General features: G+C 41.8%; 1 protein-coding gene across 1 annotated transcript in view; it reads right to left on the bottom strand.

The window, feature by feature from the left end:
• Window positions 1-15,073, bottom strand: part of si:ch211-140l13.3 (uncharacterized) — a 30,391-nt gene that overhangs the window by 3,942 nt on the left and 11,376 nt on the right. The window contains exons 8-18 of the mRNA XM_063222694.1: window positions 14,324-14,417; window positions 13,036-14,194; window positions 12,361-12,481; window positions 11,447-11,507; window positions 10,553-10,750; window positions 3,375-3,485; window positions 3,088-3,151; window positions 2,890-2,999; window positions 2,234-2,356; window positions 413-493; window positions 161-301 (exon numbers count right to left, since the gene is read on the bottom strand). Of these exons, the coding sequence (XP_063078764.1) occupies window positions 161-301; window positions 413-493; window positions 2,234-2,356; window positions 2,890-2,999; window positions 3,088-3,151; window positions 3,375-3,485; window positions 10,553-10,750; window positions 11,447-11,507; window positions 12,361-12,481; window positions 13,036-14,194; window positions 14,324-14,417 (2,263 nt within the window). The remainder of the gene's footprint in view (window positions 1-160; window positions 302-412; window positions 494-2,233; window positions 2,357-2,889; window positions 3,000-3,087; window positions 3,152-3,374; window positions 3,486-10,552; window positions 10,751-11,446; window positions 11,508-12,360; window positions 12,482-13,035; window positions 14,195-14,323; window positions 14,418-15,073) is intronic.

The following is a 15,073-nucleotide window of genomic DNA, read 5'->3' as shown; positions in this document are numbered from 1 at the left end:
GCATAAAACGGCTTTAAAAAACGCCAAATGGCCAATTTTTCCCGTTTTTACCCGCAGACGGCCATCCCAAGTAGTCCAATTGGTCGGGCAACCGCCCTATCTGGCAACACTGGTGACAACTCTGGAATAATGTATTTGGAAGACTTTAATTTTAACATACCACTGTGTCATCGCCTAGTGTTTCTTTCACATCCCCGTTGAAGAATGTAATCGTGGTCGTCTTCCCGTCCACAGATACATCTTTTCTAGTCCCATCCCTATATGTGATGACACGGCAACCGGAGGAAAGAATCTGTTCAACCTGTCCAGAAAACATAGAGGAAAAATCTGGGAAATCATTTGCACAAATCCCTCAACCACAAGTACAAAGATGACTGATGATTGGAATAGGATGAAATGATACTCAAATCACCTTTCCATCTGGATAATTTATCTCCTCTTTCACTTTCATGGGCACCTTCTTGTCTTTCAGTGTAAACGGGTTACTGTTGACCTGTTATCATCATGGCATTTGGTCATTACTCAGAAGTGACAATAATATACTTTAGTATGTTAGTACTTTACAGCATGACACACTGAACGTAAAAAGTAATGACAATGATATTGGCCCCTGTCACAAAATACAATTAAGTTACGTGTACATGCAAACACCATATCAATGTTTGGCCGCCTGTAGAATGGCCCAAACTAGCCCACCAATCTTTTGTAGTACTCCTGGTCATTGAGGTGGACTTGAATGATTACATATTCAAGAGAGTACTTATATCAAAAGTAGTTGTGGCATTACACTTAGAGTACTACTAATACTTACAGTTGAGGACGATATTATTAGCCCCCCTCCTAAAATGAGACATCTCTCTTGATTTATCAATGAGAATGACCATTATTAATAAATGTATGTTATTCTGTAAGTTCAATAAGTTTAATTTGGACTTTTCCATTTTTACAATGAGTTTAAGAGTGATTCTACGATTCGACTGTGCTTTTAAGTCCATGGATTTTATGTGCCAATTCCACTAACTATTAACTGCATCCAATGATGTTTTGGACATTAGCACACATATATCTTTCATATAATACAGAAAGTGTAGACATGGCATTATTTCCCTCAGCCAGCATGAATATTTAATACCGGTTTTGGGCGTTTTCATGCCGTCCTGTTTTCCAAATGTCAGATTCAGTCTTCATATTAGCATGTAAAGAAACTTGTTTTGCCCAAGACGATTGAAAATGTTGATTCACAGTAATCATCACAATATGACAAAACTGTCAGAAAGACCACTGTCCTTTCCATTATACATGAAATTTGCCATTTTGTGTGTGTCCACAAAAACTGTGTTAACCGTGTCACGGTCTGAAACCCCCTCCATAAATCAGTAATGGTTTGGTCTTAGGCCATACGAATAACATCACGTGATGTCATAACCTCTTTGGCAGGATATGGGAAGACTTTTTGGTAAGTTTTGAGCTCCATCCTTCCATAATTTAATCCATTCTTTTTCATGTTCTCATAGCGGGAAAATTGCCTGTCAACTGTGTTATCAACATATTCATAAGAATCTGAATTAGAAATCACATGTAGAAAAACACAGATAAAGCATACAAATACATTAATTTATTAAGGTGTTGTGGTGGAACTTCTGAGGTCCTCAGTTAGCACAACACCATAAAAATGGCTGAAATGTCAAGCCGTGTTACCGTCAATGGTGTTACAATTAGCTATGACAGTTGAGGAGGAGTATGTTTTTGCCAATTTATCTCCATATTGACTAATTTGTGTTCTAGGGAGATGGGTTTGTCTGCTCTGTTTTTTCTCCTAAAAAAGAGCCAACTTGTTCCCCTGCACTGTTGACCGTTACACAGTTGAGTAACACGGTTGACTGTTTCGAAAGCGTTTTTGTGCTATTGTGCTATCTTCAACAAGTACTGTATGGGCACTCATATGTGCACTCAGTTGCGCACATACTGTATGTTGTCACGTAAGCATATCCCGAGCCTGAAGCCTCACCTTGCAAACAAACCTCTCCTGCTGCTTCTTGTCATACAGCTGCTCTCTGTTACGGTAAGATTCCACTGACTCATGAGTGATTATGTTGACTGTGTGCTACCAGTGGCAGAGAATGAACCACGCCTAAGGGAAGCACACCTCCTTTGTAGACTCTATGATGTGTGAAAAGATGTGTACTACGTACTGTATAAGAGCCTGGTTTCCCTAGCGACATGATACACTTACCATGTGGTCAGAATGAGAGAAGATCTCCTCACTGGTCACTGGTGTCTGCCTGGCCCTGGAGCTGCAGCTTTTATCAGGACATCCCCTTAGCTTCCTGTGGCTGCATTCAGACACCCCCGGTACCTGAGGTGACATGAGAAAATATGACCGCCAGGCTTGGATTGTGTTTCACCTCAGATTTCTGAGTGGAGGTAGACCTATATTGTTGCATTCAGAAGGAGGATCTTTCTGAGAGACCTATACGTGTATGTATAAAGCTGTATACAAATTCAGTAGTTAAACATGAAGACATTTCACATGATCTACAGTGAAAAAAAATCTGACACATTCTGAGTTTTAAGATTTCGAGTTGTTAAGTTTGCCTTGCCTTGTCTTTTTAAACTCAGAGTATAGATGTAAATGTAAGCAAAGGCTACTGTATTTAAACATGTTAATATATGAAACATATTCTTAACTCCTAAACCTTATTTGGAAGTGAATTTGAAAGTGCTGTGTTTATGCAGTGAGTCAAGCCTTGACTTTAGGTTCCCTTGTGCTCAGTGAAGCAGCACAGGGTTATTCATTTTCCTTACCTGTGCTCATTTGACATCTGGAATGTCTTGCCCTATGGCTAAAGTGAAAAGTGAAATTAACTTGTTACCATGTCAACTGAATACCTCTATGCCATTCCTGACATGCGACCTGGTTTGGTGTGCGACCTGGCTCCAGGCTCCCTCAGGGCGTCTGGACTTTGCAGATGACATTCCTGAGTTGTGTAGAGCAAAATCTGAAGATAAAGGATAAAAAGAACATTTCCTAGATTCCTGGGGATTACATTTCATCTCTCCAGTGAAGTTAATGATGGGTATACTTACCAAAAGGTGTATTTGGTCTTGAATGCTTTGTTCCCTTGATGTAACTATGAAGGGTTGGATGTGACTGTAAGGAAATATAATGCTGTCTTGAATAGGTTTTTGTCACGATGAGAAACAAGATATACCATAAAGTGTAATTTTGTCAATAACATTTTAAAAAAAAAACATTAGGATTATTTTATGCCAAATGAAATCCACAAATCACAACATAAAGACAACAGGATTTCACTGTGTTTTTTGTACATGACAATGATTTGTCAAGAGACACAAAGAAGCTGAATACTAACCACCAGTCGCATAGAAGAGGTGCTGTTTTGAGGTTCAGGGGTCATTTTAAAAGCAGGAGTAGGGATTCTTGGTTGACATCTTTGATTATACAATTGCTGCTGATCTTTATCCTAAAAAGTAGATTAAAAGAAATGCATACAGTCATAGCCAGATGTTTTGCCTTCAGTCAGTCACCATGTATCCTTCAAATACTGTATATCAAATATATCATTCAAAGTGTGTATCAATGTGTATCTTTAAAAATAAATACGTACCAATGTGGATTAAATTTAATTTCGGGGTGATAAATGGACAAAATCCCAAATTGATACAAATTGAAATGCATGTTTTTTTCAATCATCACATCATCATGTACTTCCTTAGGGTCTTACGGGCTAATCTACCCCAAAGTCTACTGGTGGCCTTCTACAGGAGCTCCATGGAGAGTATCCTGACATACTGTCTATGTGTGTGGTATTCCAGCTGCACAGCAGCGGACAGAAGAGCTCTTCAGAGGGTGGTCAGCACAGCTCAGAAGATCACCAGCTGTCCCCTGCCCTCTTTAGAGGAGTTGTTCTCCTGTCGCTGTCTGAAGAAAGCCAAGCAAATCATCAGAGACCGCTACCATCCTGGTCACATACTGTTTGAGCGGCTGCCATCAGGCAGGTGTTACAGGGCTCTGGGTACAAAAACTAATAGGCTAAAAGATAGTTTTTATCCTAAAGCAATCTGCACAGTTAATTTTGCACAACTGACTTTTTAAAATCTTAATTATTTTTATACAGTATATATATAGTTTTTTGTTTGTTTGTTGATTTTTTGTTGAAGCACCGTGAGCATCTGCACTTCACCAATTTCCTTGTACCTGTACAATGACAATAAAGTTTAATTAATTCATTCATTCATTCATTCATTCATTCATTCATCAAAACAATACAGTCTTCTCAACATGTGTTCTTGACATGTCTTCTGGCTACAAATGCATAATTAAAGCCTGAAATAGATATGCTATTAATTGCTATGAATGCATGCCAACATCCCATCGTCTACTTCTGAAACTCATTCATTAAATAATCTTGTGCTGAAATAAGTATGCAATGTAGTATATGACCACACAGTGGAAAACCTCATGCCTCATACCTGTACCCAAAAAGCCACACCCCAAAGAACTAAACGACTACAGACCGGTAGCCCTCACATCCCATATAATGAAGACATTCGAGCGTGCGCTTCTGCTCAACATACTGAAACCCCAAGTTCACCACGCACTAGACCCACTACAATTTGCCTACCAGGAGAAGGTGGGAGTTGAGGATGCTATTCTGTATCTGCTGCACAGAGTGCATTCTCACCTGGACAAAGGAAGCAGTGCTGTTAGAATCATGTTCTTTGATTTCTCCAGCGCCTTCAACACAATACAGCCACTACTGTTGAGAAACAAACTACTGCAGATGGGAGTGGAGACTGGGCTGGTGAACTGGATCACAGACTACCTCACAGGAAGGCCCCAGTTCGTCAGACTAGGTGACCTCACATCAGAGACTGTAGTCAGCAGCACTGGAGCTCCACAAGGAACGGTGCTTTCCCCCGTGCTGTTCACCCTGTACACCACTGACTTCAACTACAACACGAAGACCTGCCACATGCAAAAGTTCTCGGATGACACGGCCATTGTTGGATGCATCAAAGATGGGCAGGAGGGGAGTACAGGGGACTGGTGGAGAACTTTGTCAAATGGTGCAGATCCAACCAGCTGCGGCTGAACACCACCAAAACCAAAGAAATGGTGATTGACTTCAGGCGAACCACCCCACCCCTGGTGCCTGTCTCTATCGAGGGGGAGACTGTGGAGACAGTCTCCACATACAAGTACCTGGGTGTTCACCTGACTCTAAACTGGACTGGTCTGCCAACTCACATGCACTGTACAAGAAAGGCCAGAGCAGACTCTACTTTCTGAGAAAGCTGAGATCTTTCAATGTCTGCAACAGACTCCTGCAGATGTTCTACCAGTCTGCCATGGCCAGTGTGCTCTCCTATGCTGTGGCATGCTGGGGTGGCAGCATTAGGAAGAGAGATGCTGGACGGCTTGACAGGCTGGTGAGGAAAGCAGGGTCTGTTGTAGGCACAGAACTGGAACGCCCTCACAACCACAGACGACAAGAGGACACTTGGCAGATTGGACTCTATTTTGGACAACGACAAGCACCCACTGTACCCAGTCCTCAACAACCAGAGAAGCCTGTTCAGCTACAGACTGCGCGCCATCTCCTGCAAGACAGACAGGCTGCGGAAGTCCTTTGTACCCAGGGCCATTCAGCTTTTCAACCATTGCACAGAAGGACACACAAAGAGAGATCATCATAGGGGACTGGACTGCATAAACAGATCCCACTCCTGCATACTCTTTTTACCTGGACTCTCTACCCTTCGACTCCTTGTCAGTGGAATGCACAGCTGAGTGTGTGTGTGTGTGTGTGTGTGTGTGTGTGTGTGTGTGTGTGTGTGTGGGTAGATACTCAGTTTGCGATGTGTGTAACCCCCCTGACTACTGATACTCCTGGACTATGTTACACTTTATTTTTGGTGTGTGTGTGTGTGTGTGTGTGTGTGTGGGTGTGTGGTGTGTGTGTGTGGAGTGACACAGGGGGGTGGACGTGTGTTTAAACCCCCCCATCTCTTTTTCTAAGGAATACAATGGACATTGTTCTAGGAAAGAGACTATGGACACTCTTGGACACTTTATGGCCACCTTGTCTTGGCTACTATGTGCCACTTAGCTAAGGCACATGTGAACACTGTGGACACTTTACACTTTATATTTTTGGTGTGTGTGTGTGTGTGTGTGTTTGTGGTGTGTGTGTGTGTGTGTGTGTGTGTGTGTGTGTGTGTGTGTGTGTGTGTGTGTGAGATAGAGAGAGAGAGATGCCTTGGCAATAAGTATGCAACAGCGACCTATATATGATTATTTTATTTTATGTGTAAATATGTGTGTTATGTCTTGTGGACAATGTCTTTATGTCTTTATTTATGTGTGTATGCTACTTGACACCTTAATTTCCCCCTGGGATCAATAAACGATACTCTACTCTACTCTACTCTACTCTACTCTAATTATAAGCCTGAAATAAATATGCTATTAATTGCTATGAATGCATGCCAACATCCCATCGTCTACTTCTGAAACTCATTCATTAAATAATCTTGTGCTGAAATAAGTATGCAATGTAGTATATGACCACAAGATGGCACGTTTAGGCCATCACTGTTTAAAGTATTGCTCTACTAAAGACTGCATATACAGTACACTGCTAACAGTGATATTTTAAACGTTGTTGTAAAATAGTTTTCATATCGCTGATTTTTTTTTTTTTAGGATAGTTAAACTATTGGAGATTATAACACTAAATCAGACCTTCAGCTAGTACAGTTTTCCCATACAGTACACATACGACAGGGGAATTCTTCCTGTCCCTCTCTCTGTTTGCCTCAGGTTCTCCTGTCATGTGTTAAGTTAGTCTTCACCCCATGCTCCTGTCTGACATCTCACACAGATATCACCATAGATCTCAAGTTTCAAAGCTGGAGCATAGTTTTGAAGCACTTGATGCGAATCTGACTTGTTGGCACATAGCTAACAGCAAGAATAATTACATGATTTTAAAAAATCTGTCTGTCAACATCTGTCAGTACCTGAACACATGACAGAGAATATTAGGATACCTTCTGTAGACGGATTACACGGATTGTAATGTTGAGTGACGAACGATGATGCCGCACTTAATCAGGCAAGTCCAGCCAAGTCTATGAACATGGATGGCTGTGTTGACGCTGTTATCTTTCTGAATAACCCTGTCTGTATCGTCAGCCTACCTGAGCATGACTAACAAATGAACAGGGATACACTGGTCTACTTTCAATCTCAAACACTCTACTTTCAACTTTGCACACTAATACACTCCTACTCATCTACGTTTCATTGAGTCAATGTTTTGAATGGATATATTGGTCATAATGTGAAACTAAGCAGGGCTTGACACTGGCACCTGCCAACCGGCCAAATGCTGGTAAAACTTGTGGCTGGTTATAATTTTAGTCTCACTAGCCAATTTGGCAGGTAACTTATTCTATGGTATGACATATCAGAATAGCCTATATTCTGCACTTTGCCCCTTGTGTATCAATTGTATTTCAGTCCAAGAAAAAGCTCAGTTACTCAGTTTCTGTTAGTTTGATTAATTTCCATGTAGAAAGCTGTGCACTCATCTTCTTGCTTTAGCACTTCCTCTTCTGAGGTTAGATGTACGGTGTCTTTATAAACAAACAAAAAAACAATATCAAATTTGTGGCTAGTGCAATAGTTGAATGGCTAGTGACTTGGGAAAGCCACTAGCCACCAGGGCCAGCAAGCGAAAAAGTATTTTAAATATTTGTTTTGGGGCTTTTTGGTGTTTATTCAGATAGAACAGTGAAGATGGAGAAACAAAGAGAGACCAAAAAAACAAGAAGACTAAAATGTGTATTCCTGTGTCAAAAGCAAGGCCTCTGTAGACTGACCCCTCAAAAGACCTCTGACTCTTTAAATAACATCACATGAATATACAGTATCACACTATCCTAGACGTGTCATATTATGTAGTATTGGTACTGTATTAAATCTATTGCACACTCTTTATCAGTCCGTTTGTAAATGTCAGTCCTGGGTATGTCTATGTCCTAGTATAGGGTATAGAGAGAGAAATGTAATTTCAATTTCCTTGTATGACCTGTGTTTATGAAGACACTCACAATAAAAGCTGACTTGACTTGACTTATCAGAATGGATTACTAGCCCTTTAGTGGAGATGAGATTGGCAGGGATAAAACTCCCTGTTGGCTGCATAGACGTAACTATGTCATATCAATAATACCAAAAGTCCCAAGTGACAGATTAAGAAATGGTCATTACAAATTTGGTAACATAAAGCATATATAATGAAGACTCTGAATGAAAGGGTTAAATGGAGTCTGTCTCTCCCTTAGATGTTTTACTGTATCTAGGCCATAAAACCACATTGGAGGGCTACAACTAAAGGACACCTCAAGTCATCCCCTCTCTCTAGTCAAGATGCACTACTTCTATTCTATCTGGGGCATAACCGCAGCTGACGGGTACTAAATAAAGCAAAACCTCAACCTTTCCTCGGAAGTAGCTGACATTGATTTCCTGCCACTTAAAAACAAATCTGTTGGTGCAGGAGCTCGCTGCAATTGCCAGTTGATGCAACTGCGTTTTAATGGCGAGGAGAGGATGCATGTGTAGTGCTTGTGTCATACTATCAGTGAGGATCAATCAGAACTTCCCCAAGTCACCTTGTGATTCATCAGGCATGTTTTTTTCCATTGTGGTCAAAACTTAATCCCTTTCATCTGCTTTCTGTTTTGAGTTGGCATTTCTGTTGCACTAAGCAATATAATATATATCATATATCAATCAATCAATCAGTCAATCAAAATGACATTATCCTACACAATTGTCATTCAATGTGCTAAAGATTAGAGACAGAGAAAAGAGAAAAAACTGTAGATAAGAGTAGATAATTAACTAACTAACTTAATCACCAAAGGCAGATGGGAATAAAGCTGTTTTTAATGTCTTTTTAAAATAACATAATGTTGGGCATAATTTGGACAGGAAGCTGGTTCCAGCATTTTGCAGCATAATGACTAAATGCCATTTCACCGTGTCTAGATTTGACCCTAGGCACTACCAGTAGAGGAGGATTCTGAAGACATAAGACATTACATTACATTATTACATTATTACATTACATTGCACTTAGCTGACGCTTTCATTTATTCAAAGCGACTCACAGTTATTATTTGTCAGGGTATTGGTTACAGGCCCTGGAGCAATGTGGGGTTAAGTGCCTTGCTCAAGGGCAATTCAGCCATGGATGGAGATATAGGGAGAGGTCAGGGGGATTCGAACCTGCAACCCCTGGATTATAAGACCAACTCCCTAACCACTAGGCCACGGCTGCCCTATACATCATACATACATACATCTATTGGGATGATATTGCTCAAGCATATTTACAATATATTTAGGGCCTAAGCCATTTAGTGACTTATAAACTATCAGAAGAATTTTAAACCCAATTCTAAAATCTCAATGGTAGCAATGACCTAAGTACTGTGATGTGGTCTCTTTTCTTTGTTTTAGTTACAATTATTGCTGCATCATTTTGGATTAGTTGCATCTGCCTGGGTGGCCTTTGTGGGAGACCTATAAGTAGGGTATTGCAATAGTCAACTCTACAGGTAACAAAAGCATGGATTAACTTCTAACAAATCCTCTTTACATACAAAAATATAAGAAATCACAGTGAATACCCTATTTTATGATGCTCAGAATGACAAAACGGTAGCCACTCTCAAACACCTCAACTCATTGCACAGCACCTGATAGAGTGAAGATGTACTGCATATAAAAAGGCCCAGCAAGTGTAAGTGTTCAACAGTCTATGAGCAGACTTCACCTCACCCATGCCTACAGGATATCGCCATGTGAAGGTATTGCACATGGCGTGACCCTGCTACGGTCTGTTCAAGGTTTGGCAGACAGTGGTGGGAGTGAGATTAGGCCTGCATTACTTAAACACTTAGCTGACGCTTTCCTCTGAAGTTGACTTACAGTTATCACAGGGTATTAGTCACAGTTGGTTCTTGGTGCAACGTGGGATTAGGTCGGTGCCTTGGTCAAGCGCACTTCACAAAGGTGTAGCGGTACACCTTCTTCCTATTGATCAGGGCTGCGTTTCCCAAAAACTCTAATGTAGTAGCCGAAGTAGTAATTAAGTATGAGGGGCCTCCTACGCAATGTATCAGAAATAGGTCTCACATAATCACTAAACGTTTATACATGCACAATTTTACCTCACATATGCACTTGGCACAACCATTGTATTTGCATGTGCAAGCAAAAATATATTTTGACTACATTGTATGTAGGCTTATAAAAGGATTGTATGCATGAACGTTTAGTGATGTGGTATATTGCCTAGGAGGCCCCTCATACTTAAGTACTACTTAGGCTTACATAATACTTAAGGGTTTTTGGGAAACGCAGCCCATGCTGGGATTTTAACCTGCAAGCCTACCTCTCTACACAGGAAAATGTGTGTCATGTAGTGACGTCATGTGTTTTTCTTCTCACACTCTGATCCAGGTGGGTTGGCACTTCAGTGGAAGCGGCGGCGGCGGAAGTGAAGGGGAATCTGCCTCTGAGCTCCTGGTTCTCCCTGATGAGCGAGTCCATGTGGCCTCGTAGCTGGCCGTGAGCCCTGCTCCACTCCCTCTCCCTCTGCTCCAGCAGCTCCTGCAGGGAGAACAGCCTCTCCTGGAGCTGCTCCATCTACACGTACACCCAGACACACCAGACACACACACACAGCCAGACATAAACAAACACAGAGACACATACCGTAGAGAGACAGAGAGAGAGACAGAGAGAATGTGTGTGTGTGTGTGTGTGTGTGTGTGTGTGTGTGTGTGTGTGTGTGTGTGTGTGTGTGTGTGTGTGTGTGTGTGTGTGTGTGTGTGTGGGTGTGTGTGTGGGTGGGTGGGGGGTTGAGTGTGTGTGTGTGTGAGTGAGAGAGATAGAGAGAGAGAGAGAGAGAGAGAGAGAGAGAGAGAGAGAGAGAGAGAGAGAGAGAGAGAGAGATGGGTGTGTTGGGGGAGCCGACAGAAAGAAAAACTGAAAAAACAATAACAAAAAGGACAAACATTCCAAGGCAGACCTCAAACTTACTCCATATCAGACAGAGAATATACGTACATACAGTATTCTCATCAATAAGAAATTAAAAATAGGGTTATTAGTATGCATTTATTGAATAACTGAACATTAAGACATTGAGAGGTTAGATGCTAATCCTTTTTATTGGCATGAGCATATATGCTAGATTTGTATCGGGAGTGTGCACATCATATAAACGCAACTACTATATAATCACAGAAAATTATTTGATGATGACAGGGGGGGGGGGATACATTTTAGATACTAGAGAACAGTAAATTGTATATGTGAAGGTTTTTATAAAAGCAATACCTTAATCATGTCATCACCCCCCTCTCCTCTTGTAGACTTTGCATACATTCCGCTGCCATATCTGTTACAAAAAAACATTACCACAAAACACTCATGACAGGAACCCAGAGAGTGGGTTTTATCGAAGAAACAGTGAGGCCTCAAAAGTCCTTTAGCAGGTTTCAACAGGATGTTTCTTATCTGAATATAAAAAAGGTGCCAAGCTGGAAACAGATCTCAGATTTGCACATCTTAAAGAAGGGTATGTTCCACTTCTGTGTTTTCTACATGATTACTATTCTCTGCAACATCACTGTTTGTAAACTGAATGTCACTCCATTTATGAATGCTTAAACTTTCCTATTGAGGGGAAAGGTGACAAGAGGAAATGGTTAATTTAATCTAATTTGAAAGTCAAACATTAGTTTATTTAACAGACCTTATTATTCACAGTCGCCCAGAACCATTGGAATAACTACAGATTTCTCATTTACGACAAATTGCCCAGACTAAACGTTAAAATAAAAAGACCCACAAGCCAAGCTAATCAGACGAGGACCAACTTTCTTTTTCTAAAGCCACCCTCCTAGCTTTTTTTTTTTTTTTACTAGAAAGCTCCTTATAATTACCAGGGAGTGTTATCTATGTGTATTGTGTATTATCAATAAGTCACACCAAAGTAAAACAAAGTACAAAAGCATGAAGTACAAAGCACCCTCTCTCAGTTGCCATTTGCCACTACCCTTTAGTTCTCTGTGTAAGTTCCTACATGAGAATTCACACTAATCCCAAAAGCACAAAAAGCACCCTTTCTCAATTGTTTCCAGGTGTTTTGTTTTGTTTTGTTTTCTCACAGTGTAAGTTCCTTCTGTACGTATACATGAACGAAAGTTCACTAAACTTTGTTTGCCCTAGTAGTGGCGGTGAAGTTTAACCTGAGAAAGTGCATGGCCTCGTCCTGTGTGGTTTTCAGTTCATTAAACAGGGTCTTGTGCTTCCCTTCGGGCCTAATTGCTCCATTCAGACATCTCTGTGTTTGTCCTGGTGCCCTGGCACCTGCGAGAGCAACGAAAACATGCATTAATGATTACCAAGCACTTGCCTGTGGGCGAACACGGTGCATCTGTGGAAATACAATACAACACGCTCTGTTGACCTCGCGGCACCGCCCATCCAAGGACTTACACTGCACTACTGTACACACAAACCTCTGCATGCAGATACACACAGTAATGTATGTGACATACCACAGTAATGGTGGGGTGGCGTCCGCGCCAATGTCTTATCCTGAGCGTTTCGCTCGGTGCGTAATTCCAACAGCAGTATAATGAAAAAAAAGAAAGGAGTCGCACACTGGAGCTGAATGCAAAATCAAAAACAAGGGACAAATGTTTCTGGTCTAGCCCATCATCAGTGTTCCCAGTTTTTGATTTTGCATTCAGCTCCAGTGTGCAACTCCTTTCTTTTTTTTCATTATACTGCTCTTGGAACACTAATGATGGGCTAGACCAAAAACGTTTGAAACGTTTACTTTTTTCGGCTTAATACAGTTTTTGATTTTGCATTCAGCTCCAGTGTGTGACTCCTTTCTTCCTTTTCATGTGACTTACCACACCCATGGCCCTCCAACTGCTGGACTTTGTCCCTCTGTGAGTTGCGGCCTGCACTGCTGCCCAGAGGCTCATCCATCTTGGGGAAAAGACTGCTGAGCAGCTGTGACACAGGCATGGCGCTTGTTAACTCTTTGTCCGTGCTCGGTTGTGACACTGGCACTGTTCTGAGATTTGTTTTGACACTGTTGTTTGCGACCGCATATGGTGTGGCCGAATGCTGCCGCCAGCTCAAGTCACCCAGCTCAGAGTCACTGGCCTCACTGCTGGTGCTGGGGAGCAGCTGAGACTGGGTGAAGGATTTGAGGGTGGGAGTGTGGGGTTGCCCAGCCGGGCCCAGACAGGCCTCAACGTCACTGGGGGCATCACTTGTTGCGTCGTCCCCATCCGAGAGCTCCAGGGTCTGCTGCTTCAGGTGAACAGGCAGTGGGGAGGAGGGAGGGGGCAGTTGTTGCTGCCTGTACAATAGGGACCCGAGCTCATCCTCACTACTACTGCTGCTACTGGTCTCACTCGAGGTGAAGGCCATGCGCTGACACTGCTTGAGTTCCGTGGCTAGGCTGAGAGCGACTGGTCTACTAGGGTTGGGGCTGGCAGCGGTCCGCAGGACAGGGTGAGAGCTATCAGGACCAGAGCGTGTGCCAGTTGTGGGAGTCCTCTGGCTCTGGCGCACCTGGATGATGTCATCATTTACCTTTTTAAAGGTGGCAGCGCCCACCGACGCACGAGGAATGACCCTGCGTGAGGCGTTTGCTTGTTGTAACGAAGTTGCGGTGTTATTTCTCTGTATGTTACGTTGAATTTGATCACCAGTCTTCTTATTTTTAGCCAAGCGTGGTGTATCAGACATCTGGTTACTGCAAGCTTGACTTTGGGGTACTTTGGGGTTTGTGTAGCGATCTGAAGGGTGGCTGACACATCCTGCAGTAGCAGCAGTAGCAGTAGCTGTTTTCTGGACGTCGTCCAAAGTAGCTAATGCATTAGTGTTGTTTATTTGGTCTATATGCAAACTTCGAGGATCCGCACTCCCACCGTCTACAGTGCCTCTGCTTGGACATTCTTCATCTGGAACGCTGACTTTTAACTTGCCAACGCAGGATAACCCTTTGCCCTTTCTCAAGAAGCTCCTCTTCTGCGTCATATTGGTGTTGTCACTGGCCTGGCCACAAGAGATATGGAGGACCATATGGAGTTTTATTAGTCAGACCTAAAAAATGTTCAACGCATACATCTATGGATCTATAGATGAATTTAGATATGACTAAACTTTACTGGTATTTTTCCAAACCTGATATGATGGTGAGCTTTCACCAGCTCGGAGCTGTTCCTCCAGAAAGTCTTCAAATGTTTTCTGACTTTCTCTCACAGCAGGTCTAATCGGTCTAGATAGAAATTATCACCACACATTATATTTCATTGCGTTATGATACAGTTAACAGATATTAACTTTTGTACCTCCGCCAAGGAGGTTATGTTTTTCGGTCGTGTTGGTTTGACTGTTTTTTTGTCTGTCTGTTTGTCTGTCAGCAGGATAACTCAAAAAGTTATGCACGGATTTGGATGAAATTTTAGGGAGTTGTTGGAAAGGACAAAAGGAACAAGTGATTAAATTAAGAGATTAAACCAGGTGATTTGGAGGTGATCTGGATCACGCTCCGGATCCAGTAATTTTTCTAAAGATTCTTCACCATTGCAGGATAGGGCGAATTTTGACAATCAAGTTTCTAACGCCACAAAAATAAGGCAGAAAGACTTGAAGAAATAAGGGCGTAACATAGTCAAATGTTCTATCAAACACCTTCCTTGGCAGAGGTCTGTTCTCTCTAAGTGCATTTCTAGTTCCAAGTGATTCACACAGAATGATATAATCAGCAGCATACAATTTCTGGGGAAAGTACAGAAGTGTAGGACGGTTAATGCAGATATTTAAGCAGAAATGAACTGTCTAAGATTAGATTTCTTAAAGGTTGAAAGAGATAACTCCTACTCACACATATCATGATCAACCACAAATAAAATGACAATACATTGTATAAAA

This window comes from Engraulis encrasicolus, chromosome 18, assembly GCF_034702125.1.
Source record: "Engraulis encrasicolus isolate BLACKSEA-1 chromosome 18, IST_EnEncr_1.0, whole genome shotgun sequence".
NCBI lineage: Eukaryota > Metazoa > Chordata > Actinopteri > Clupeiformes > Engraulidae > Engraulis > Engraulis encrasicolus.
The sequence above is the reverse complement of the archived record's forward strand: the minus strand, read 5'-3'. Positions and strand labels throughout refer to the sequence as shown.